Source organism: Panthera tigris, chromosome D3 (genome assembly GCF_018350195.1).
Source record: "Panthera tigris isolate Pti1 chromosome D3, P.tigris_Pti1_mat1.1, whole genome shotgun sequence".
NCBI classification, from domain to species: domain Eukaryota; kingdom Metazoa; phylum Chordata; class Mammalia; order Carnivora; family Felidae; genus Panthera; species Panthera tigris.
The window spans coordinates 52,918,013-52,941,864 of NC_056671.1; the positions used below are offsets into that span (position 1 = coordinate 52,918,013).

Below are 23,852 nucleotides of genomic sequence, written 5' to 3' on the forward strand. Positions count from 1 at the left end.
ATTAATAAACTTTAATCTGTCTGAATTCACTAAGCAAATTGTTTCTTTGCATATTTCCTGAAATAGTTTTGATCATGTTACTTAATTTCCTTTGATAGAAAGAGACAGTTTTTCCCTCAACTCTCCACAGATCTATTGCCGGGCTCTGAATTCACGGGGTGAAGACTTAGAAAGACCTCTTGAGCTTAGAGTCAAAGTTATGGACATAAATGATAACCCTCCAGTTTTTACCCAAAATGTGTACACAGCCAGCATTGAAGAAAACAGTGATGCAAGTAAGTGGGTGACACTACTTCTCCGCATTATTATCACGTCGATTTCTCTTGCTCAAAAGCTGTAGGAGACTGACACACAGGTAATTTAAAGATCAGAAAAAGTCAAACTTGTATTTTGAATAAGCCCCACAAGTTCTAACTTAAAACTGACCTAGAAAAAAAAACATATCTAAAATGCTACATATCCTCTTGTTTGTTTGTGGAGGATCCTTGTACATGTCATTTAGCAGGAGCTTAGCGCCTTCCTTAAAGATTATTACTGGTTCATGATTAACTTAAACCAAATGAGTTAACTGAAAAAGAAACCATGGATGCTTTCCATGCATGGAAAAGGTCTCTGTGCTGATCTATCCCTCAAATTGTGGGCTGAAGCGCATCAGAGAGTGACGGAGGGTGCATCTCTGACGGTAGCCATCAGGTCGCTCACAAAGGGTAATCTCTGGTTCTTCACAGTCTACACGGCAAGCCACATTACATTCTCTCTCTCTTTTTTTTTTTTTCACTTTTTCCATCCTGTTTAATTCCATCTCCAGCTCCAATACTCTCTTCTCCTTCTTTCTATCCCTTCTCCTGAATGTCTTTCCTTTCTATGTTTTTCCTATGTTGGTACTTTCCTTTGTTCTCCCCTCCCTTGCCTTCTGACCCTTGCTTTCCCCAATCCTCTAATATTCCTTTTTCTTTCATATCTATGTCTGCACGTGTATCTCGAAATTAAATTTGAAAAAGGGAATATAAAAAAGGAATTTCAGAAAGAAAGACATATAGAAAGCAAACTAGAGGTACTAATGGACAGTCAAAGAAAGAAGGATGGAGAAGTTTGGAGGAAAAGAAGAAAGAGGCAAGAAGTACTGGAGGAGAGAAAGAAGAGGTAAAAAGGCAGGAGTCAAGAGGGGGTGTCTGGAGAACTTCTTCAGAGTCCCCAAAAGAATGATGTTGAAAATAAGAAACACAAAATGTTTTATAGCATAGGAGAAGAGGACATACAGAAGCAAAGTGAAGGTTTTGCCCCAGAGGGTCTCCAAAGCCCATCATTGTTTCGTCACTAACATACTTCAGCATAACTTGGTGAAGGGAGGAAAGGTGAAGCCCGCTCCAAACCGACACCCAAGTCCACGTCTACGTCCACGTCCACTTGGTGGCTGATTAGCAGTTTTATTAATGCTCCCTCAAGTGAGGAGAGTGAACCACAGGGCCAGGGCATATTTTCATAGACTATGAAGTCCATGAAACCTGGCTTTTTTATTCAAGGGGTCCCTGGTTCTCTGTACTAGTTTTTCACTTTGAAAACTGGCTGGGAAGCAGAAAAACATCAGGGACCAGCCAGCTCTGGAAAATCTGTCCTAGGGGCTAATGTCCTTGGGGATTGTCTAGGATGCTGGCTCTTTGTTCCTATGAATAATCAACAACTTTTTGTATTCCTGTGGACAAATCTTCTTTTCAATAGTTATGTCTTCTTGACTATTCAGTAAAGTGCTATCATCCTCCAAGGCAACCAATAATAATTCTCCATTTTCTGGATGAATAAAAATAAAAATATAGGTGATCAATTAATAATCTTAACATTGAATTTAATTAAGCTATAATCTTTCTGTTTTTTAAGTTTATTTATTTATTTTGAGAGACACAGAGTCAGTGGGGGAGGGGCAGAAAGAAAGGGAGAGAAAAAATCCCAAGGCTCCACATTGTCAGCACGGAGCCCAATCTGGGACTCAAACCCACAAACTGTGATATCATGACCTGAGCTGAAATCAAGAGTCAAATGCTTAACTGACTGAGACACCCAGGTGCCCCAAGCTATAATCTTTCTTACTTAAGCATTTTAAATTAATGTCACAAGACCACTGTAAACACAAATTGACAAAATTGGTTTTTCAGATTTATGATAAAGGCTATGGAACTTCTTTTTCATACATTAACAATTACTCTAGTTTGCTCCTGATTTACCATTTAGTCACTTAAGGAGTGTAAGTACTTTATATACTAAAGGATTTTATAGAGCAAACCGCCATTCCATTATTTTTACAATTAGTGGTGTAGTTTGAAATTATGGTAATACATTCTTGTGGAAAACTAAAACAGAAAATTCAGGGAAGGCCAACCACTCTTTCTTCCTATGCCTGATGATTTGCTGAACTGATCCCAGCAGAGTCCCAAACATTCTCCACCTCCATCTTCATTTCTAGACACACTGGTTGTAAAGTTAAGTGCCACAGATGCAGACGAAGACAATCATCTGAATTCTAAAATAGCCTATAAGATCATCTCTCAAGAGCCAGCAGGGGCACCAATGTTCATCCTGAACAGGTACACTGGAGAAGTCCGCACGATGTCCAGTTTCCTTGACAGAGAGGTAAAGCCTTCTATAAATGAATGATAAGAAATAAAGAACTCAATTTTCAAAAGGCAAAGATGAAATGATCCAAGTATGCCTTTCCTCCAGTGTAAAGGAGGGAAGGAAAGATAATCTAACCATGACTTTTGAATGAAAATTATAAGAAGAAAAAAATTATATTAAAATACTACATAAAATTATAAAAGGAAATTAGGGGAACAATTTCAGAATGTGTCGTGTTTCATTCAACACGTGGTCTAAGGCTTACAATTCTTTTTCATTTTAAGCAACACAGTATGTATAATCTTGTGGTAAGGGGCTCAGATCGAGACGGAGCGGCAGATGGACTGTCTTCTGAGTGCGACTGTAGAATCAAGGTTTTAGATGTCAATGATAACTTCCCCACTTTGGAGAAAACTTCCGTAAGTTGTTATTTTTATAATCCTTTTCCCCTAAGTGTCAGTAACTGATTTGCTTTCCTGCTAGTTTGTGAGCCTGGTTCTGTTACGTGTGTGGATGGACTCAGCTTTGCTGTGTAAACCTTGGAACTTATTAAGTATAATAATAATATACCTCATACAGTCAATAATATTGTACTCACGTTGTATGGTGACAGATGGTAACTAGACTTATTATGGTGATCATGTCACATTATATATAGACATGGATTTACTATGTTGTATGCCAAACGAAAATGATACTGTATCTCAATCGTATTTCATTACAAAATAGTAATACACCTTAATAGTGCATGCTTGCCTTTGAGTCACTATTCTGTACAACCTGCATCTATGAAAGCAGCAGACCAACTCCTCCATACTCTCTACTCAAAGAAATGTGGGATTTTATTAACCTGATGCTGGGAATCATGTAACAATATTGATGTATCTTTATAGGCCTGATGTTTGCTGAATTAATTCTACAGGAGTCCCAAACATTTCCCACTTTCATCTTCATTTTAGGCACAAAGAAGCATAACATTGAAAATAGCAAAGCCAAATCTGGCTCGCCACCTATTTTGGTTAAAAAAAAAATGTTTTATCGGACCGCAACTTGACTCATCCCTTTATATGCTGTCTGCGGCTTCTTTGATCTTACAGCAGCGGAGGTGACTAGTTGTAGCTGAACTCTCTGGCCCACAAAGCCTAAGATATTGTCATCTGACCCCTCACAGGAAAAGGAGGGACTAACTTACGGAAAATTAAAAATAAGCAAGGAAAATAAAATAAAGTGCCAGTTTGACCTTGACTTCACACATAGCACAAGAAAATCAGTTTTATTATCTTATATTCCTATTCTTATATTTCTAATTGAAATGTGTGGCTTTTAATAATGGTGCAAAAATTATTGACGTAGTTTGTTGTTAGTATCTTAAGTGATAATAATGTATTAGTAAATATCTTTCCTCCTTTGAAACTTTATTGATTATAAAATTGATCCATGTCTTTTCAGTACTCAGCAAGTATTGAAGAGAATTGTCTAAATTCAGAGCTGATACGATTACAAGCAATTGATCTTGATGAAGAAGGCACCGATAATTGGCTGGCAAAATATTTAATTCTCTCCGGAAATGATGGGAATTGGTTCGATATTCAAACAGACCCACGAACCAATGAGGGCATTTTGAAAGTCGTCAAGGTACAGTTTGGGACCTGCAGTATTTTCTTCTTTTTTTAAAGTTTATTTAGTTATTTTGAGGTGGGGTGGAGCAGAGAGACACAGGAGAGAGAGAATCCCAAGCAGGCTTCATGCTGCCAGCATGAACTCCACAAGGGGTCTGATCCCACCAATCGTGAGATCAAGAGTCAGATGTTAACTAACTGAGCCACCCAGGCGCCCCTGCAGTATTTTCTTCTAAAGAAGTTTTAATTTCCTCTTCCAGACAGAATCTTGCTACCAAAAAAACATTCTATAACCTTGAATACTACTTACGTGACTAGTGCCCTAAGTTAGCTCACTATGTCGGTCTGAGCCTTCCAGCTCAGCAACACGCTCTTTGTTACCAAGAGAAGTAAGAATTAAGGAGGCTGTTTTGTTCTCACAGTGCCCAATATCTTGTTAAGAAAACAAGGCATGTACTCCTGAATTAGATAATAAGACGAGTTAAAAACAAAGAAGTGCTTGTACAGATGTTATAATGTTAAACATAATTAATGGCCGAAAGGGTGAAACATGAAATAATTTCTAAGAGGTGAGGTCTTTCTGAGTTGGGTTTGTCTGAAAAGGTTTCATGTAGAGAAGACGGTGTAAGCAAGACCTTACAACTGAGATTGCTAATGTGAGAGCTGAAATGAGCAAACAAGTTGAGGGGAGGAAAAGGAAAGCATGCTCAGGACACCACGAGCAATTTGGGGGGCTGTATCAGATGTTCATGGAGGAAAACAATGAGATGCAAGAGCGAAGATGATGATTAGAGTTGGGTCTGCTGAGAACCTTGAATACTGGAATGTAGGGCTTGACTTTTTCCTACCGATTAATTTTTCTTAAACTACTTTATGATTTATGGAGCAATAAATCTAATCTGTCTTACGGACAGCAATAAAATCTAAAACTACAAATAAGAAACAACTAAAACTACAAACCAATAAGATTTAAATTAACATTGATGTGATCAGGGAACTTAATTTTTTCCTTCAGCAAAATCAGTACAAACAACATAAACAGAACTCATAGTTATGAAAGTATATACTGATAGACACATGCACACATTTAATTTGGTACATAGTGACCTGTAATTATTTCATTCCGTTATTACTTTTCCTTATTCCATTTGCCGTATATCAGGAAGCCATTTAGCCTCCCTCTAATGCAAACATATCATTTCTCTATACAGTCCTTCTGTTCTGTTTGCAGTTTTCTAGAGCAACTGAAGTATTACTACTTTACCACAAAACACTAGCACTGAAATCATGCAGTGTATTAATTTATGAGGTTGTAATCAAAATTATGGAAAATGTCTATGTATACTTTCTAAGATTGTCATTCCAATGAACCCACAAAATTTCAAAATTTCTTAAGAGAACACAAGGATTCGAAGAATATACCAGAGCTTTCCTGTTTGAGAAACATTGCTTGAGGCCATAGGTCAGCAGACTATAGCCCATGGGCTATAGTCGCTTTTTGCACATAAAATGTTATTAAAAAACAACCACACTCATTCATTCATTCACTATTTTCTATGGCTGTTTCCACACTCCAATGGCTGAGTTGAACGTTTAAGACAAAAACTGCATATGACCTCCAAAGCCTAAACTATTTACTCTCTGCTCTTAACCAAAAAAACTTCACTAATCCCTACTTATAGGCCAAGAAAAGTTTTGGGATTTTTTTTCAATAGCAGTCACACTATGAGCTCAACTCTGGAAAGAATAAAATTAAGAAAATAATTATTATATTAATTGAGTCCTAAGGTAATAAGAACCTGATTTAAGACAATAGCAGTAAAAATGGAAATGAGGGAACAAGAAAAACAGTCATTGCCAAATTAACATAGATAAGGAAAAGAGAGACAAAAGGTCACTTACCATCTTATCAAATTCTGAATATTTAGTCAAGTTTGTTTTCAGGGATAGAATTTGTTCAACCTTGCATCTCAGTTAAAAATCAAGATCTAGACATGTCAGATAATTCTTACCCATCTTCTTACCATCTTAATCATTGACTTAGCTTCTTATCTTATAGCATGTCCCTGTTCTTTGCTTTTGGTCTGTCTCTGAAACTACTAAAAGACATAGTAAGAGCTTTGAATATAAACAACTTGATCTAAATACCTTTCCATTCCTAGCATCCAGCCCAGTGTTCAGAAGATAGTAGAAACTCACAAAAAATTGCGGATGGTGAGGCTCTCACCCAAATGCGAGTCACCAAGCTTGACTGTATAATTCATAATTTCTAAAAAATTATAAAACTGAAAAAGAAGACATGTTCAGAATGCGGGCAATGCACTATTACTTACGTAATGTGTCTTCTGTGAGAGCTAAAAGGTTTTGGGTTTCTTAAATATACTCAGTTCATCACATACACACACACACACACAACTATGGGAAATTCAAGTTCATGAAAAATTGGTCAAGACAGTATTAGATGTTATGCAGTGTCTATCTTTCTTTCCTGGATGATAACTTCTCAAGTCCATTAAAGAAAGCAGAAGGGCACCTGGGTGACTCAGTCTGTTCAGCGTCTGACTTCAGCTTAGGTCATGATCTCACAGTTTGTGAGCTTGAGCCCAGCGTCGGGCTCCGTGCTAACAGCTCAGAACCTGGAGCCTGCTTCAGATTCTGTGTCTGCCTCTATCTCTGCCCCTCCCCACAGCTCCCACTCTGTCTCTCTCTCTCAAAAAATAAATTAACATTAAAAAATAATTTTAAAAAAAGAAAGCAGGAAAAGTATGTTTAAAAACATCAAAATAATATGGAAAGGCTAATTAAAATGATATTTAAAGCCTCAGTATGTATTTCAGGACTTAGCCACAACTATGTATTTAGAGAACATATGTGTCGAGTTCCAGAATTTGGCATTTGGAACAAGGTCACTAATGTCCTGTACCCTCTCCATTTTCACTCAAGCTGCTATTTAACCTCATGGAAACTGGCCTCTTAGTCATGGGCTTTTGACTGAGCTTTCTATAACCCTTTTCTTAGTCTAAGGATTGAGAACTGCTATGTGCTAGAGATATGAAGGTGACTAAGACATGGTCCTTGTTCTCAAGGAACTTGTAGTTTAACAAGAGAAAATCTTTAAGAAGGTAAAAAAAAATCTCTCTTGTCAATAATAACTTCTTTTCACTATTTATCAATACATGTATACAGAAATACTAACAAATAATATGTGTGTGTGTGTGTGTATACACATTCACTTCAACACTGAGAAGACAAGCAAAATATTACAATTGGAATTCTAACAAAGAAATATTGCTTCTCTATTTTTATAATAATTTTAATTAATGTTTATTAAGCAGTCACTAAACACCAGCTAGTCAGTCATACTGTGTATACAGAGGTTTTAAAACCGTCACAACTCTAGGAGAAAAATATTTTGATTCTTTTTTTATAGAAAGTGAAACAAAATCAAAAGAGGAAAACTAACTTGCCTTAAGTTCAACCAGGTGGCAAATGACAAAAACAAGATCCAACCAGAGCTCTCTGATTCCAAAGTCATACTTAACTGCCCCCTCCGTGCCTCCCCATGTAATCCGGGGCCAGTCAAACAAGTTTGAAGCAAGAACTAGTACCTTCAGACATCTCCCTCTGTTCACCTCTGTGCCCCTTCCCAACTGCATGTGCCCTGCTCATGTCGTCCAGACACATTTCCACCAGAAAATGTCAATTCCTAGAGAGGAGAACATACACACCCTGGCAGATATTTAACAATTCCCTCATGGGGAATTGCCATGGAAAAACTGCCTGTTTTGTATACACACTGCTGATCCACCTTTTTCCATACTTAATTCTAAAATGAACCAGCATCCCCTCTGAGAAATAGCAGGGTCATGTTGACCTAAACCAAAACCAAAACCAAACATACAAAATTGCATGGGAGACTCTAACAGCTTAACTTCTTTGGGGCGCCTGGGTGGCTCAGTCGGTTGAGCGTCCAACTTCGGCTCAGGTCATGACCTCATGGTCCGTGGGTTCGAGCCGCATCGGACTCTGTGCTGACAGCTCGGAGCCTGGAGCCTGCTTCGGATTCTGTGTCTCCCTCTCTCTGCCCCTCCCCAACTCATGCTCTGTCTCTCTCTCTCTGTCAAAAATAAATAAGCATTTAAAAATTTTAAATTTTAAAAATTAAAAATTTTTTTTAAATAGCAAAAAAACCTGCCAGAAGCCAAATCTATTTCTGGATGGGTCATCTTCATTCTGAGCCCTTCCTGAGCCCCCTGTAGACTCTCTAAGACTAGCTCCACCCTTTTAACACATATCAGCATATCCTTTATGAGTATTCTTCAGTCAGGTCTTCAACCACAGAAACTTGATTCGTTCCAGCCTCTCTCTTCTAACTCCAAGCAGAGACTCGTAGTTGTTTTTATTGCCTTTTGCACAACCCTGACCTCTGCACAATCGCAAAACTCTTGATAAAAGATCCCATTTGCAAAAAATACTAGAGAGGCTTTCTGTCTTTCCTCTGCTTTTTATCTTCCTTACTGGAGGGAAGATTAGCCCCCCAACCAATTTCCTCACACCATATTCTGTGAACATCTGTAATTGACACAACATTTTACACATATTAATATTCTCCCCCACCCTCTATTCAAAAGGGAGAGAACTATTCTAACAAAGAGCACATACGTGTGTATGCACCAAAAACTCCAAGAGATTTCTCTACCTGAAAAAAAGAATCCCAGATTTTTCATTTGTTTAAAGACAGTGTGGAATTCTAGAAAATAAAAACTGAGTTGTAGAAGACAGGTCTCTTCCGGTTGAAAATCTATTTTTGAGAACACCATTCATAGTCAGCTCTGTGCTAGGCATTGTGTGGACCTGGGAGGGGACAGATGTACAGAAGACTCAAAATCCCAAAACTGAAGGATTTGAGCTGAAATGTAAGTAAATCATACTAAGCCAGTCCCAAATAAGGACCTAACTGAATTCCTGTGACTATTTCCATCTTATTAGCTCTTGTGAAGAAATTAACTAAAATTTACTGAGAAAATATTTATGATGTCATAGAATTTCCTTGAGAAGCAGAGATTTACCTCAGGGTCTGATTGATGGCATTGTTATGTCAACTACTGTTGTTGGCAAATGTGATAGAAGGGATGCTACGTTATCTTCCGGAACACTTCTAAACAGTCTTTGTCCAGGACTCCCTTTTTCACAACTGCTTTTTCACTTGTTGTATAAGAGGGAACTCTTCCAACTGAAAATCCATTTTTTAGTACACAATTCACAGTCAGCTTTATGCTGAATTGTTGGTGGTGACTTTTCATGTCACCACATCAATCATTCGGGATCAAAAGATTCCATTCACCTTTTATTCAAACAACCCATTTTAAAGGTGACTTTTCTCTGGGAAAGCTATTTGCTTATTTGAATGTGCCCTGTGAAGAAATCTTCTTGTCCACCAGACCCAGCACAATTAAATTATAGTTTAGGGCTGCATATAATAATCATGAATTCTCCTTTAGAAGTTGTTTGCCTCATTTTTTTTTAAATTACATGTTCAACTATACTAATAAAGCTCCCTTATTCTGCTGATTTCAAGAGCTTCTTAGATGTGAATTCTACAAAGAAAACCTGGGTCCTATTTATTCATTTACCAGTTGTGAACATTTTTTTATTTCATTCTAAGTTTATTTTTCATTTTTCTCATTTGGAAAGAAATCATTTTTGACTTCAGGGTTTTTATATAAGAAGTCTGAGTCCAACCTAAGTCACAGGCCCAAATGACCTGTGTAGGTATAAATGACCTATATACCTGCTTATGCCAATAGATAAAGGGAATAACATGTCTGAAGTGTCTAATGCAGTAATTAATAAAGTTTTATCAATTCAAAATCTGAATAACATAACTCCTGGAATTCACTCTAGCATGTTGCTTTCTTATCATGGCTACTTATTCTACCAAAAGAGAGCTCTTTTGTCTTTTCAGAGTTTTTTATTTTCTATCATTTCAGATGCTGGATTATGAACAAATGCCTAATATTCATCTTAGTATTGGAGTTAAAAACCAAGCTGAATTTCACCACTCAGTTGCTTCTCAATTCCGAATGCACTCAACCCCTGTGAGAATTCAGGTTGTTAATGTGAGAGAAGGACCCACATTTCATCCAAATTCCATGACCTTCAGCATTCGAGAAGGAATAAAAGGAAATTCCTTATTGAATTATGTGCTTGGCACATATACAGCTATAGATATGGACACGGGGAATCCTGCAACAAATGTCAGGTACCACAAATACTGTGCTCATATCAAAGTGGTAAAATGTGGTTTTGTCCAGTGTTAGTTCATATAGAATGTACTAGTGTATGTGGGTTGAAATACGTCTTGAGTTTTGCAATATGGACTCCAAAAGGTTAGAATGGTAATTGTGTACAGGGAGCAACCATAAGGTCAAAGAACTACTAGGAGATTCTGACTCCCTGAGTCTCTCTGATCTTTTTGTGGCCAGTTGTTACCACCCTGGCCCCAGGCTGAGTAAGCCATTTTGTAAACTATAAGACCTCATAAAAGATGAGTCACTGCTTGTTTCCTTAAAACCTGTTATCTAATGACTCTGGGACTAATTTCAACCACCAGCTTAAAAGGAAGAAAAAAGATAATAGAAACTAAAACACAGGTGTTTCAGAAATTTGATGAGTATAAACTCAGAACTGGAGAAGTAGAAAGGTAGGCATTAGAGGCACTAGGTACACAGATTATACATGAATTAGATCTATACAAGATATTCTGGAAGATGACTATTGAAATATGTAAGTGTATTCTCCTTCCTTGTCTCTCTTCTTTCCTCCTCCTAATATTTTTGGAGTCAACAGTTTATTGATTTGTAAATTACTTTGATATTAACAATTTGATTACTTAATAGGTTAACAAATAGATAGACAACAAAAATTATGAAGTCTATCAGTATGGGATAGAGAAAAAGGATGTGAGAAATAAGTGCCTTGGACACTTGAAATTGTACCTGGTACAGAGGCCAGATCTTCTTTCAATAAGGTCGAGCATTTTGAATACATTATATTATTATATTATATTATTTATATAATACTAAAACCCATAACAGGCCAACAGCGAAGTACCCTAAAACTAATACACCTTAAAATCTAGGAAAAACGAAGGGCACCACATGTAAAAATGAATAAAGTATATTCCCTCAGTAGATATTGCTACAATAAACAAACCTGAAAGAGACTCATACATTTTACTAACAATTATATTAAGAGCTAGAAGAGTAAGAATTGAAATTTTAAAACTCTGTTGTGAACCTGTGTATTAATATGTTCAACACTAAAATTTTATTGATATATATACATTTTATAAACCAAGGCAATTATCACTGTAAAACATACGAACACTATATTTAAGTTTAATGCATTGCATGTGACTTAAAATCATTAACTTTCACATAAGCAAATGATGAACTTATTTATTTAAAAACAGGTATATCATAGGACATGATGCAGGCAGCTGGTTAAAAGTAGATTCAAGGACTGGTGAGCTACAATTGTCTAGGGAATTTGATAAGAAGTCAAAATATATTACCAATGGGATATACACAGCAGAGATCCTGGCTGTAGATGGTAAGAAAATGTATTTTCAATATTTCAATAAAATTATTATTATTCCATTAAATATAAATGTAATTCTAGTATTTATACTAGATTGACTCAAATAACATATTTAGTGTGTCTGCAAGACTTACAGAGAGTTCTAAATACCTTAGATCAAGAACTGAATTCAGTCCACCCATACCATAATTTACATTTAAGCATAATTTATTTTACCTACTTCCAAAAAAGAACAGTATGTGGCTTACAGCAGAAAGCATAAAAGTTTAAGTCTATAAATAAAATTCAATTTCTGCTTCTGGCCTCATTTCTTGAGACGCTTCATCCAACTTTCAGAGTATGTTAGGAATGTTTACGTAAAGGAAGCACTACAAGGTGTATGCAAAGTTCATTTGGGAATGACCTAGGAGAAAGTCAGTGTCCCAGAGTATAGTTATTTTAGAACCACTAAAACTGAGCTACAATGAGAGGCCTGTGTAAGTGCTGCTTGAGTAGACATGTCCAAAGTAAGATGTTAAAGCACAAGATTATTCCAAATATAAGAGCCAAATTAAAAGTCATAAGAGCAGATGCACTGAACTAACTTGTAACTGAGCTGCTTCTCACGGGAAAAGCTATTAAGCATTCCTTTTTGGTGATAGCAACAGGAGTTTATTTATTTACCAACAGTTAATCATTCTCTGAACAGTGCCTAGGAAACCAGCTACTACAGAACAAAACAGAAAAAGGTCAGTAACTAGAAAAGAAGAGAGAAAATAGGTGTTCTAGATATACACCTAATAGAAGATAGATACTGTAGGTTTGCACTGTTTATGTCTGAGCTCTACAGTAGCCAAAGAAAAAGATAAATGGGCAGTAAAAGATTTTAAAAGAAACCGTGATAATCCCCAAGTCATTATAGTCCGTACATTTTGGTCTTCATTCTGTGTCACTTCTAACACCTGCGTCAGTTATAGAAATATTACAGTCTTATTTGTTATCAGCATACTAGAAAGCCACTTCCTTAAAAGGACTCTAACCATGTTGATCACAGCCTATCTTTGCATGTTGGTCATATGTGAATATCTTCAAAAACTAGAATAAAAATTAGTCATCAAGTGATAAAGAGGGAGAAAAAAACTATCAAAATGTATCAACAGAAAACTAAAACAAGGGCTATTGTTTACTTGCCTAAGCAGAGTATCTGCATAGGCACAAGCCATCCAGATGGAAAAGTGAACTAAAAGTCCAGATTCAAATTTCTTGCTCTTCTGCCCTTCTAATAAACTATATTGACCCAAAATTTGTTTTGAATGGGTGAGGGAAAAAAACCTCATAGATTTATATTTGTTTTCAGAAGTGCCATTTCAGAGAGAAATAGCATCTAATGGATGGAATTAAAATAAATAGTAAAACAGAAAGAAAAAGCATACAGACAATTCTTTAATTTCAATTGTGGTTATTTTCCTACAAATACAGAAATCAATAAGCATCCTGAATGGAAGGCTCTAGACTGGACTGGGAGTCTTGTTTATGGGGACAACATAAGACTAGAAACTGTAAGCCTGTTTTGAAGGACATTTAATTTTGCATCTTGGGATGTGTAGGAGTTGGCTGAATGAAATGGAGGTGAAAAACATTTTGGGAAGAATGAATAGAATGCACAAGAGTCCTGGGTTAGGAAGAAATATGTTTCAAGAATTAAAAAGAAACCAGTGTGGCTGGAAGGTAGTGAGCAAAGACAAGAGTGGCTTCAGGTCATTGAAGTACGCAGGAACCCATCATGCACCACTTCAGGAGTCATTCATGCTATTCCTCTATGTTGTGGCATCATCATAGAATATAAGAAAGGATTTTCTCCCTGACACCATTTACCCCAATACTCATGATGCTTTGCTATTTCAGATGGCTCTGGGAAAACAGCAACAGGAACCATATGTATCGAAGTTCCTGATGTTCATGATTACTGTCCAGTCATTTCTGCTGAAAGTAAATACATCTGCATTGCCTCTCCATCAATCCTTATCTCTGTTTATGATCATTCTTATGGGGCTCCCTTTACCTTCTGTGTGGCTGATCAGCCACCAGGGACAGCTGACTTATGGGATATCAGATCAATAAATGGTAAGTGGAATCCAAACTTGCTCAAACTTTAAGACCAAAAGCAAAAACAATTACCAAATAATTAGGCAAGTTATGTAATACTTTCTATCTCTGTTTCTAAGATTCTTGCCATATTCATATTAAATGAGAAAATCTTTCATATTCATACTTAGGATATTTGGAAAAATTTTAAACTGAAATAAAAGTAAACATGTTTTATCAATACTGCAATTACAAATATTAGTATGTAAATAATCAGTTTATTTGCCATTTTATATGGTGTGCTAAACCAATATTTGAACAGTTTGAAATAGAGTCCTTCACTAACTCACCATATGTCGTAATTCCCTAAGCTAAATTATTTCGGGCAAATCACTTAAAAGTTTCTGCAACTCAAGTATTCCATAGATACAATTACATATTTTCTAATATCATAAGATCAACGCACATAAGTTCAATGAATTTTTTTCTAGAAATAATGATGAGCTCAGACTCTTTGTAAAGGTAAAAATTTAAATCCGAATTGCTCAATATGAGAAGAATGGTTAAGCAAACAGTAGTACATATATATTATTAAGGTGTAGTACACACGGAATTAAAATTAGAATTATGGGAGAATTAGGGTGCCTGGGTGGCTCAGTTGGTTAAGTGTCTGACTTCAGCTCAGGTCATGATCTCATGGTTTTTGAGCTCAAGCTCCGCGTTCGGCTCCGTGCTGACAGCTCAGAGCCTGGAGCCTGCTTTGGATTCTGGTGTGCGTGTCTCTCTCTCTGCCCTTTCCCCACTCATCCTCTTGTCTCTCTCTGTCTCAAAAATAAGCATTAAAAACAATTTTTTTAAAAAAGACAAAACTTAAAAAAATAAAAAATTTGCAAATTAAAAAAAAAAAAATTATGTGAGAATTTAGATACAAGGAAATACATAAACCAAAGTACTTAAAGAGTAAAGATACCCAAGTAATATGTATGTTTGTGCTAACTGTTGCTATGTAAAAATAAATGCCTGAAATTTATTTTTAAAATGAAAGTAAATTTCAGAGAAGATAACGTTTTACATACCTTAGGTTCTATTTCCCTGAGATGTTAAATATACATAGAAATGAAATGCTATTAAGAGGACCTCATTTGGGCTACAATAGCTCCCTAATCTCATATTCATTTGAGGCAACAGTTAAAGATTTTTAGAGGGGTCAGTCCTCAGAGAGGAAACACTTCCCATCTCCCGAGGCCACTAAGCTTTTCCATTCGTAGAATGGAGAAACCCTAAGATGATGCCAGAAAACAGACCACCATTAAGCACTTAGTCAAAAGAGGAAATTAGGCAACTTGTTTCCATAATAAAACCTTTTGGCTCTTTTCCACAAAATCATTTCAATATTTTAAAAAGTTAAGCACATTAAAATAACCCCATTAAAAATCAAGACAACTTTTGGCGAGGATGTGGAGAAAGAGGATCTCTTTTGCATTGTTGGTGGGAATGCAAGCTGGTGCAGCCACTCTGGAAAACGGTATGGAGGGTCCTCAAAAAAATAAAAATAAAACTACCCTATGACCCAGCAACTGCACTACTAGGCATTTATCCAAGGGATACAGGTGTGCTGTTTCGAAGGGACACATACACCCCCATGTTTATGGCAGCACTATCAACAATAGCCAAAGTAGGGAAAGAGCCCAAATGTCCATCGATGGATGAATGGATAAAGAAGATGTGATATATATATATATATATATATATATATATATATATATATACACACAATGGAGTATTACTGGGCAATCAAAAAGAATGAAATCTTGCCATTTGCAACTATGTGGATGGAACTGGAGGGTATTATGCTAAGTGAAATTGTCAGAGAAAGACAGAAATCATATGACTTCATTCATATGAGGACTTTAAGAGATAAAACAGATGAGCATAAGGGAAGGGAAACAAAAATAATATAAAAACAGGGAAGGGGACAAAACAGAAGAGACTCATAAATATGGAGAACAAACTGAGGGTTGCTGGAGCATGGCGGGAGGGGGGATGGGCTAAATGGGTAAGGGGCACTAAGGAATCTACTCCTAAAATTATTGCTTCACTATATGCTAACTAATTTGGATGTAAATTTTAAAAAAGAAAAAATAAAGTTTTAAAAAAAAAAGAAACAAAAATCAAGACAACTTTGAATTCACCCTTCCTATGAAGTCCAATATGAAGTAAATAACTATGAAGTAAATAACAAGTACTAACCACTTTTTCCTCATTAAGATCCTAGATATTATGAGTAAAAATATAAGAAAAAAAAGGTTCTATGTGGAGGTTTGTAAAGGTATTCAAATTATATAATAGATTTGCCAGTAAAAAATATAATCACATTGGAGAGAATATTCTTAGAGTCCTGTTTCAATGTTGGTGTTAAAGAAAGGAATAAACTTTCACTTAATGTGCTATGGCATCACCTCATTCAACTCTTTGTGCATAGGCTATATTTTGGTAGACAGAGCTGGCTTATCATATAGCTAAATGAAATTAATAAATAATAATACCTATAATTATTGCATGTTATGGATTAATCAATTAATATTCATAATTTAGGTGTACACTTAATCATCTCTAAGCCCTCCTTGGGTTGATAAATAAATTTCAACCTATGTTTTAAACAATAGTTTCTATACAAATTGATAGGCAATGGTAACTAAGAATTAGGAAAATAGTTATTGGAATAATTTAAATTTAAATGATAGGACAGCGATTTTGAATAAGAGATAAACAATAGTCTTCAGGAGGGTATTTGCAAACAGTAATCCTAAATAGAACACTTCCAATATTTCCTTTCAACTCAATATTCTTCATTCACTGGACAAATATTTATTGAGTACATATAATATGACAAATATTGTTGTTTTGGAAATAAGCAACAGGATCCCAGCCTGCTTCATAGAAATAACAATTCAGGGATGCCTGGGTGGCTCAGTCAGTTAAGTGTCCAACTCTTGACTTTGGCTCGGGTCATGATCTCACGGTCGTAGCGTTGAGCCCCCGTGCCTGGTTCTCTGCTGACAGTGTGGAGCCTGCTTGGAATTCTCTCTATCCCTCCCTCTCTGCTTTTCCCTCTCTCTCTCAAAATAAACTTAAAAAAAAAAGAAGAAATAATTAAGCAGCAAAAAGTATTGAACAATTCATTATAAATGTTTAAAAATTAAGTATAGGATGCCATATGACTAAGAGAGTATGAAAAACTCAGGCCCTGGGTTAGTCTTGGGTATTAGGAAGCATTATTCCAAGGAATTCCAATTTATTTTCTTTTTCCTCTCTTTCTTTTCAGCTACTTCTGCAATCCTGACGGCTGAGCAGCTTTTATACGCCACAGTTTACCAAATCCCAATCATCGTGAAGGACAGCTTTAACAGAGCATGTGAATTGCCACAGATCGTGGAGTTAGAGGCCTGTGATTGTGACTACAACCACATATGTTTGTACTCTAGTACCACAGGCATCAACACAGGGGATGGCAGCTTGGTTACCAGTGATATAGATGGGACCATCACTGAAGACCAAATTGAGGGTTCAAATGTTGGTCTTGGACCAACAGGGATTGGCATGATTGCCCTGGGACTCTTACTACTGCTTTGTAAGTACTGGATTGAATCTCCCTTTTCAGCACTTCTTCAAAATAAGAATGTAACCAGGCTCACTGGGATGCCTAGGTTAATTTGGCCATTTCTTTTTGGTATCTATAGCAATTCTTGTGGGAATTTGGAAGTAAACAATGGGGCTAATAAGGGCATGTGCTTGTTCAATAGTTACAGTTAGAGTCAGTGAGGGTCATAAAGATGAAAAACACAAGCAAATTCCTAAGTATAATACAGCAAAACATAGAGTAAATCCTAAAATGAAAAATTCAGCAAAGTGCATTAAGAGAGGTAGAAGCAATCAAGTCCAAGTGGGAAGGTTGGGAGTCTTTATGGAGAAGGTGGCTTCAAGCCAGGCCCTAAAAGCTAAAGGTTTTCTTAGAAGGAGGATGGTATCTGGGGAAATCTGAAAGGAATAAACCAATCATAAACAGGGACAGGGATGGTAGGGCACAGAACACTCAGGAAGTTGACAGGCTAAAAGGTAGGCTGGGAGCCGTCTGTAGGAATGTTCATGATAAGCCAAACATTCTGGGCTTCAGTCCACAGGCAATGAGAAATCAGTGAGGCTGTGTGAGATCAGGTGACCTGTTCATTCTGGTATAGCAGGAAGTAGGGAGAAGAGCCTAGAAGAGAGAATTAGCCTCTGGACTCTTGATAAGAGTATCTGCAAGTAGGACCATGGTCACAGGGATGTTGAAGTCCCTATGGAAACATTTCAAAAAGTGTCCTCCTCTCCTTACATGTTTTAAAACGTGTAGGCCCTCAGAGGAGTAACACATTTTAGTTCCCCGCCCCAATACTTTAGATTTTGTGGAAATCAAAAATTGGATTCTACAATCCAATTTGACTAAATCCTTCAAACTAAAACATTAGCATGTTTCAATAGGTAAGTACAAACTAAAACATTATCATTCTGAGGAATGAAAAAATAACAAATGACTTTTGGGCAAACTTTATTTCTTAAAATAATATGAATTTGTAAGATAATACCAAGATCATGAGTGATTATCATAATGATATTGGAGATATTTTCCCAGAACATGACAAGAGCCGATGAGTCGAGGTATCAGTTTGCCTTTAAGCCAGCAGGTCTCAGGGTGCCTGGGTGGCTTAGTCAATTAAGCATCTGACTTTTGCTCAGAGCATGATGTCGCAGTTTGTGAGTTCGAGCCCCACATCCGGCTCTGTGCTGACAGCTCAGAGCCTGAAGCCTGCTTCAGATTCTATGTTTCCTTCTCTCTGCCCCTCCCTGCTCATGCTCTCTCGCTCTCTCTCTCCCTTAAAAATAAATAAACATTAAAAAAAAATTAAGCTAGAGGTTCTCAATCCTAGCTGCACATTAGAATCATTGGAGGTCTTTTAATTAATCATGTTCAAGCAGGAATACTCAAAATGAGACCCAAGTTGTGGCATGTTTAAGCCCTCTAATGAAGCTAATGTGTAGTTCAGGGATAAACACCCAGAATTAGCCACATTCCCAGTGGACTAGCACTCAAAATTTCACCACTGTTCCTTAATCAGGCCAAGAAAGCACAAGAGTTGTTAAGTTGATTGTAGAATAGGAGGGGAAGACCCTTTTGGACAAAGTCATCGGTTCTCAGTGAAGAAGCCCAGGCTGTGTTTTGGAGGGGGCGTGCAGTGTGATAGTGAGAGGAGAGGTCCTTGCCCAAAACCTAATTTTCAAAGGGCCTTCATTTAAGACTTTTGATGTTTGCTCTGAGTGAGATTAACTGTTTCAGGGAAATCAGTAAAAAGCGCTGATTTAGCAGCTTTGACATTTTTCTTCCATACCTGTAATTAACTCAGTGGAATGCATGTTATACTAGGGCATTTGAAAAGTATAAAAAACCACTAGAGGGGACCCAAAGAACTAAACTGAGTATATTCTAGAATCTTAGAAAACTTAAGAAATGTGTAAATTTCTGGATTAAAGTGTAGAACTGAAGTAAAGTTTCCATTATATTTTGTATACAAGATCTTAAAATAAATGTAAATAGCTCAATTAAATTTAGTGGGTGATATGTGGTTGGTTTTAAGGGTGATATGTGGTTGGTATAAGGCTGGAGGAAGAGTCCTATTTCTAGGTCCTGTAACTGAAACCTGTATTCAATCCTTTTGATTACATATACTGATTATGTATTTAACTTATAGTGTATATATGGTGTTTGGTTACACGGATTTGTATATATCGGTTTTTATATGGATTTGCAAATATATGTATATATATGTATAAGGCACCTGCACTTATACACATGCTCTTGGAGATAAGTACATATTTATTCATATGTGTACACAGGCTTGCAAATACATATACATATACAGATGACTATATGTGCACGCATATGCACATATAAATGCACATGCATGCACATGGGGGACTAGGAATCAGAATCCTGGATTCTTGAGTCTTGGAATCGAGGGTATAAAGGGCCTAATTTTTCTAATCTATCAGGAGAGAACTCCGATTACATAATCCCAAATTCCCTTCAGTCCAGCTCTAAAAGTCTATGTGATTTGGTGGTTTTGTATTCATAAACATGGATCTATATATTCAACTCTTCAGGGAGAACTGATGCTTTCTTATATTTGTATTCATCCCTTTGGTTCTAAATATAATTCCACATGTTTCAAAAAATGATACATTCAGTGACTTCCTAAATTGAGCAACAATGTGTTAAGTCTCTATCCACTTTCTTGGGCAGTGGCGCCCCTCCTGCTCCTCATGTGTTGCTGCAAACGAAGACAGCCCGAAGGACTGGGGACGAGGTTTGCTCCTGTGCCAGAAGGGGGAGATGGAGTGATGCAGGCCTGGGGGATAGAAGGGGCCCGCCCGGAGGACAGGGTGAGTGGATGGCCATGGTCCAGAGCGGGGTGGGGTTTCAGTGCAAGCGAGCATGTCTTGATAATTGTACGACACACAGAAAGAAAACTATGTCATTTGTTATGTGTTTAACATAAAGCATTTATTTCAAAAATGTTTCTCTTTCTTTTCAGGATGTGTCAAATATATGTGTACCAATGACAGCCTCTAATACCCAGGATCGTATAGATTCTTCTGGTCAGTGGACACCAAAATCTGTTTCTTGTTAAAGTTTGCAAAATTATTTAACCTGATTAATTTCATGTATAAGTACCTTTAAAAAAACAGTATATCTGCCAATACTTTTAGATGATAGCATAATGAGAGGGCAAGTAACATGTTTGAAGTCATCGCTTTACTTTTCTTAAACTACAGGCAGTGGAGTATGGCGTAGCAATTTGAAAGGCAAACTCTAGAACCAGAGTGTTTGAGTTTGATCCCCTGCTATGTGCTTGGGCCGGCACTTAACCTCTCTGGGCCTCAATTTCCTTATCTTTGAAACTTAGTTTATGATAACACCTACTTCAAGGTGTCCCTGTAAAGAGCGATACACACACATATATACATATTATGTATGATATATAATGTTCTTACTATATATTATGTAAGTTACCTATAAATAACTTATATAATATATATCACAAAATATACACATATACATGTACATAAAATATGTATATATACATTAAAAATATACATTAGAACAGTGCCTTGCACAGACAGCTACTGGAGCCATTATTTGTAATAAAGCTGTTCAAAAATAATAATAATAATAATAATAAGAGAAAAGAAAAAGCAGCAAATATGCTCTTCTAATAATACACTGAAGAATTCTTCTTAAATCCATGCATTTGCATTTGATTAATTTCATGTATAAGTGCCTTTAAAAAAACAGTATATCTGCCAATGCAATCCATGCATTTGCCTCACCAGACTTATATTCTACTAATTTACCAGTTCCATGTACACCTAGGAATACTGTAAAATATTCAACTAGTGGGCAATGAATGAACGAAGTAGAGAGGTCGTCCAATTCTAGGACAAACATAAGATTTCTCAGCAGTGCTTCCTCAGTATCCCAAACCAGACTCTGATGCAGAGTCTAAGGTGGCTGAACATTCCTGTGAAAGCCAGCTCTCCCTCCAGCACCGGTGGTGAGTGAGGACTGTTTCAGTTTCTGCTGGCCTTGCTGTGGAGCGGTCCTGAGGGGGGTGCAAGCCCTCTCACACAGGCCAGGGAGCTTGCCAGAGGCAGTGACAGAAGGACTGATGCAGACAGGCAGAGGCCCTGCTCCCCTTGGCTGGCTCCATACCTGTGAGTCTAGGGGATATTTTTGTGCAAATCAGAGGCCAATTCCAAAAGCTGGCTCCCTCTGTACCATTTACTGACTTTTATTTTATGAGGGAACTAAGACTGGGCAGATTTCAAATAGCTCCTGGCCTTGCTTTCCAGGACCTACTCACATGTGTGGTGGTGCAACATGGCAGACAGTGGCTAGCAGGGTTGGACATGGATGAACAGTGCGGACCACTCAAGCACTGTTCCACGAATGCTCTGTCCTTTCAGAAATCTACACTAACACCTACGCGGGCGGAGGAACGGTTGAAGGGGGTGTGTCAGGAGTGGAACTGAACACAGACCTTGTGACGGCCGCTGGCGTGGCGGCCGGAGGTTCAGCAGGAGCTCGACGGAGGAGGAGTTCCACAATAGGAACCCAGTGGGAATATGCAGACACGGGCCTGAACATGGCTTTTCTGGACAGTTATTTCTCTGAGGTAATCCCCCTGCACACGGTTATACAAAATAGTCTTGAGACTGAATGATAACAATGATGGCAATAGGTTCTTCTGAAATATATTCAGTTATTCTCAACTCTATTTCAATCCTGAATAAAAAGTATTTCATTTCTCCTTAGAATACAGAAAGCCAATTTGCCAAAGCATTTCATATTCAATTGACATACATCCATCTTACTATCGTGGAAAAGGCTAGCATCTCTCATTATTCCCTACTTCATTTTTTCCCATTTTTCTGTCTTCTGTCTCTTGCTTTTACCACTTTGTTTCCCATAGCAGCAGCAAAACGGGAAGATCCTGATCAAGAAAAAAAAAAATGTATGCATGTCCTCTCTTTATGGTGTCCTTCCTACCCTGCAGGTACCTCCAATGAAAGGAGAAAAAAATAAATTAAAAACCAGGACTGGGAAAGGAAGAGAATGATAACTCAGAAACAGAGTATCATCATGACTTGGTGATAGATCAGGGCCTAGAACCCCGGTCTCCTATTCTCTATCCAGTGCCCCATCCCCAAGGGATACGTGTCCCTCACTAAGAGAAGGGATCATGGGTCTGAGCATTCCAAAGAAGAAAGCTCCATAGGCATTGGGTTGGCCTGACAGGGTGGCACAAAGGGTAAATAAATCCCCTGTGAATCCCTAGTTAGTATGTTTATTTCATTTAATAGCAATCCATTTCATCTCATATTTCAACTAGCCTGTTTTATTCCATATATGGTAATACATGAGTTATTACCTGCTATTAACAACAACAAAAAAAAATGTTAAGGATGTTGTTGTAAATGTAAGCTATTCCCTAAAATTGGTGATTACAAATACCATCACATGAACAGTATTGATTATTTAGATGAGTGATAGATATCACTAAGTACACCCAATAAATGGGCACAAATTATGTGTCATAGAAATGACATAGAAATTATATTTAATGAATCATTCATAAAATTCACAGTAACATTAAAAGAGCCTTACCTTTAATGTCCTTTGATTTTTCAAAATTTTTCCTTTGATTACAATTGGTGCCTGATACATTAAATCTCAGGGTTTGTAAGTTCGAGCCCCACATCGCGCTCTGCACTAACAATGCAGGAGTCTACTTAGGATTCTTTCCCTCTCTCTGCCCCTCTCCCACTCTCTCTCTCAAAACAAACAAACAAACAAAAAACCCAAAAACAAACAAACAAAAAACTTTTAAAAAACGGCACTAGGTTTCAGAGGTGGTGAGATGCAGCCTCTCCCCCTACAAGATAAAACCTCTGCAGAACGTACAGTGTTTCTTTTCTGCCATGTTTTACACCACCACCCTCCACCCCCACAGCCAACTTGTGCCCCCGACAAGGGGGATTATCCTCTTACTGAGGTGTCACTTGAAAATATTAAGCGGCATGTTTATGGTAATACCAAACTCATGAATAATTGCTTTCAAGACTTAAAACCATCCATTTCTAATGGTAGAATTTAGAATCTCGCATAGACCAGACGGTAAGCAGCATGATGTAGGGTAAAAAGGATAGTTGGATTTGAGGTAGCATTCTATGATTATTTGAGTCTGGGGCACGCCATTCACTGTCTCTGGGCTTTCAGTTACCTTATTTATGAAACAGAAAGGGGATAAGATTATGTCAGGCCCCGTAGGATTTCACGGAACCCAACAAGAGCCATAGCAG

At 37.3% G+C, this 23,852-nt stretch overlaps 1 protein-coding gene across 1 annotated transcript in view; it reads left to right on the forward strand.

The window, feature by feature from the left end:
• The window catches only part of DSG4 (desmoglein 4), a 35,240-nt gene that overhangs the window by 9,939 nt on the left and 1,449 nt on the right, over positions 1-23,852 (forward strand). Inside the window, 11 exon segments of the mRNA XM_042961570.1 lie at positions 131-275; positions 2,459-2,625; positions 2,895-3,029; positions 4,060-4,245; positions 10,220-10,491; positions 11,704-11,843; positions 13,716-13,934; positions 17,221-17,526; positions 20,233-20,372; positions 20,525-20,588; positions 21,957-22,165. Of these exon segments, the coding sequence (XP_042817504.1) occupies positions 131-275; positions 2,459-2,625; positions 2,895-3,029; positions 4,060-4,245; positions 10,220-10,491; positions 11,704-11,843; positions 13,716-13,934; positions 17,221-17,526; positions 20,233-20,372; positions 20,525-20,588; positions 21,957-22,165 (1,983 nt within the window).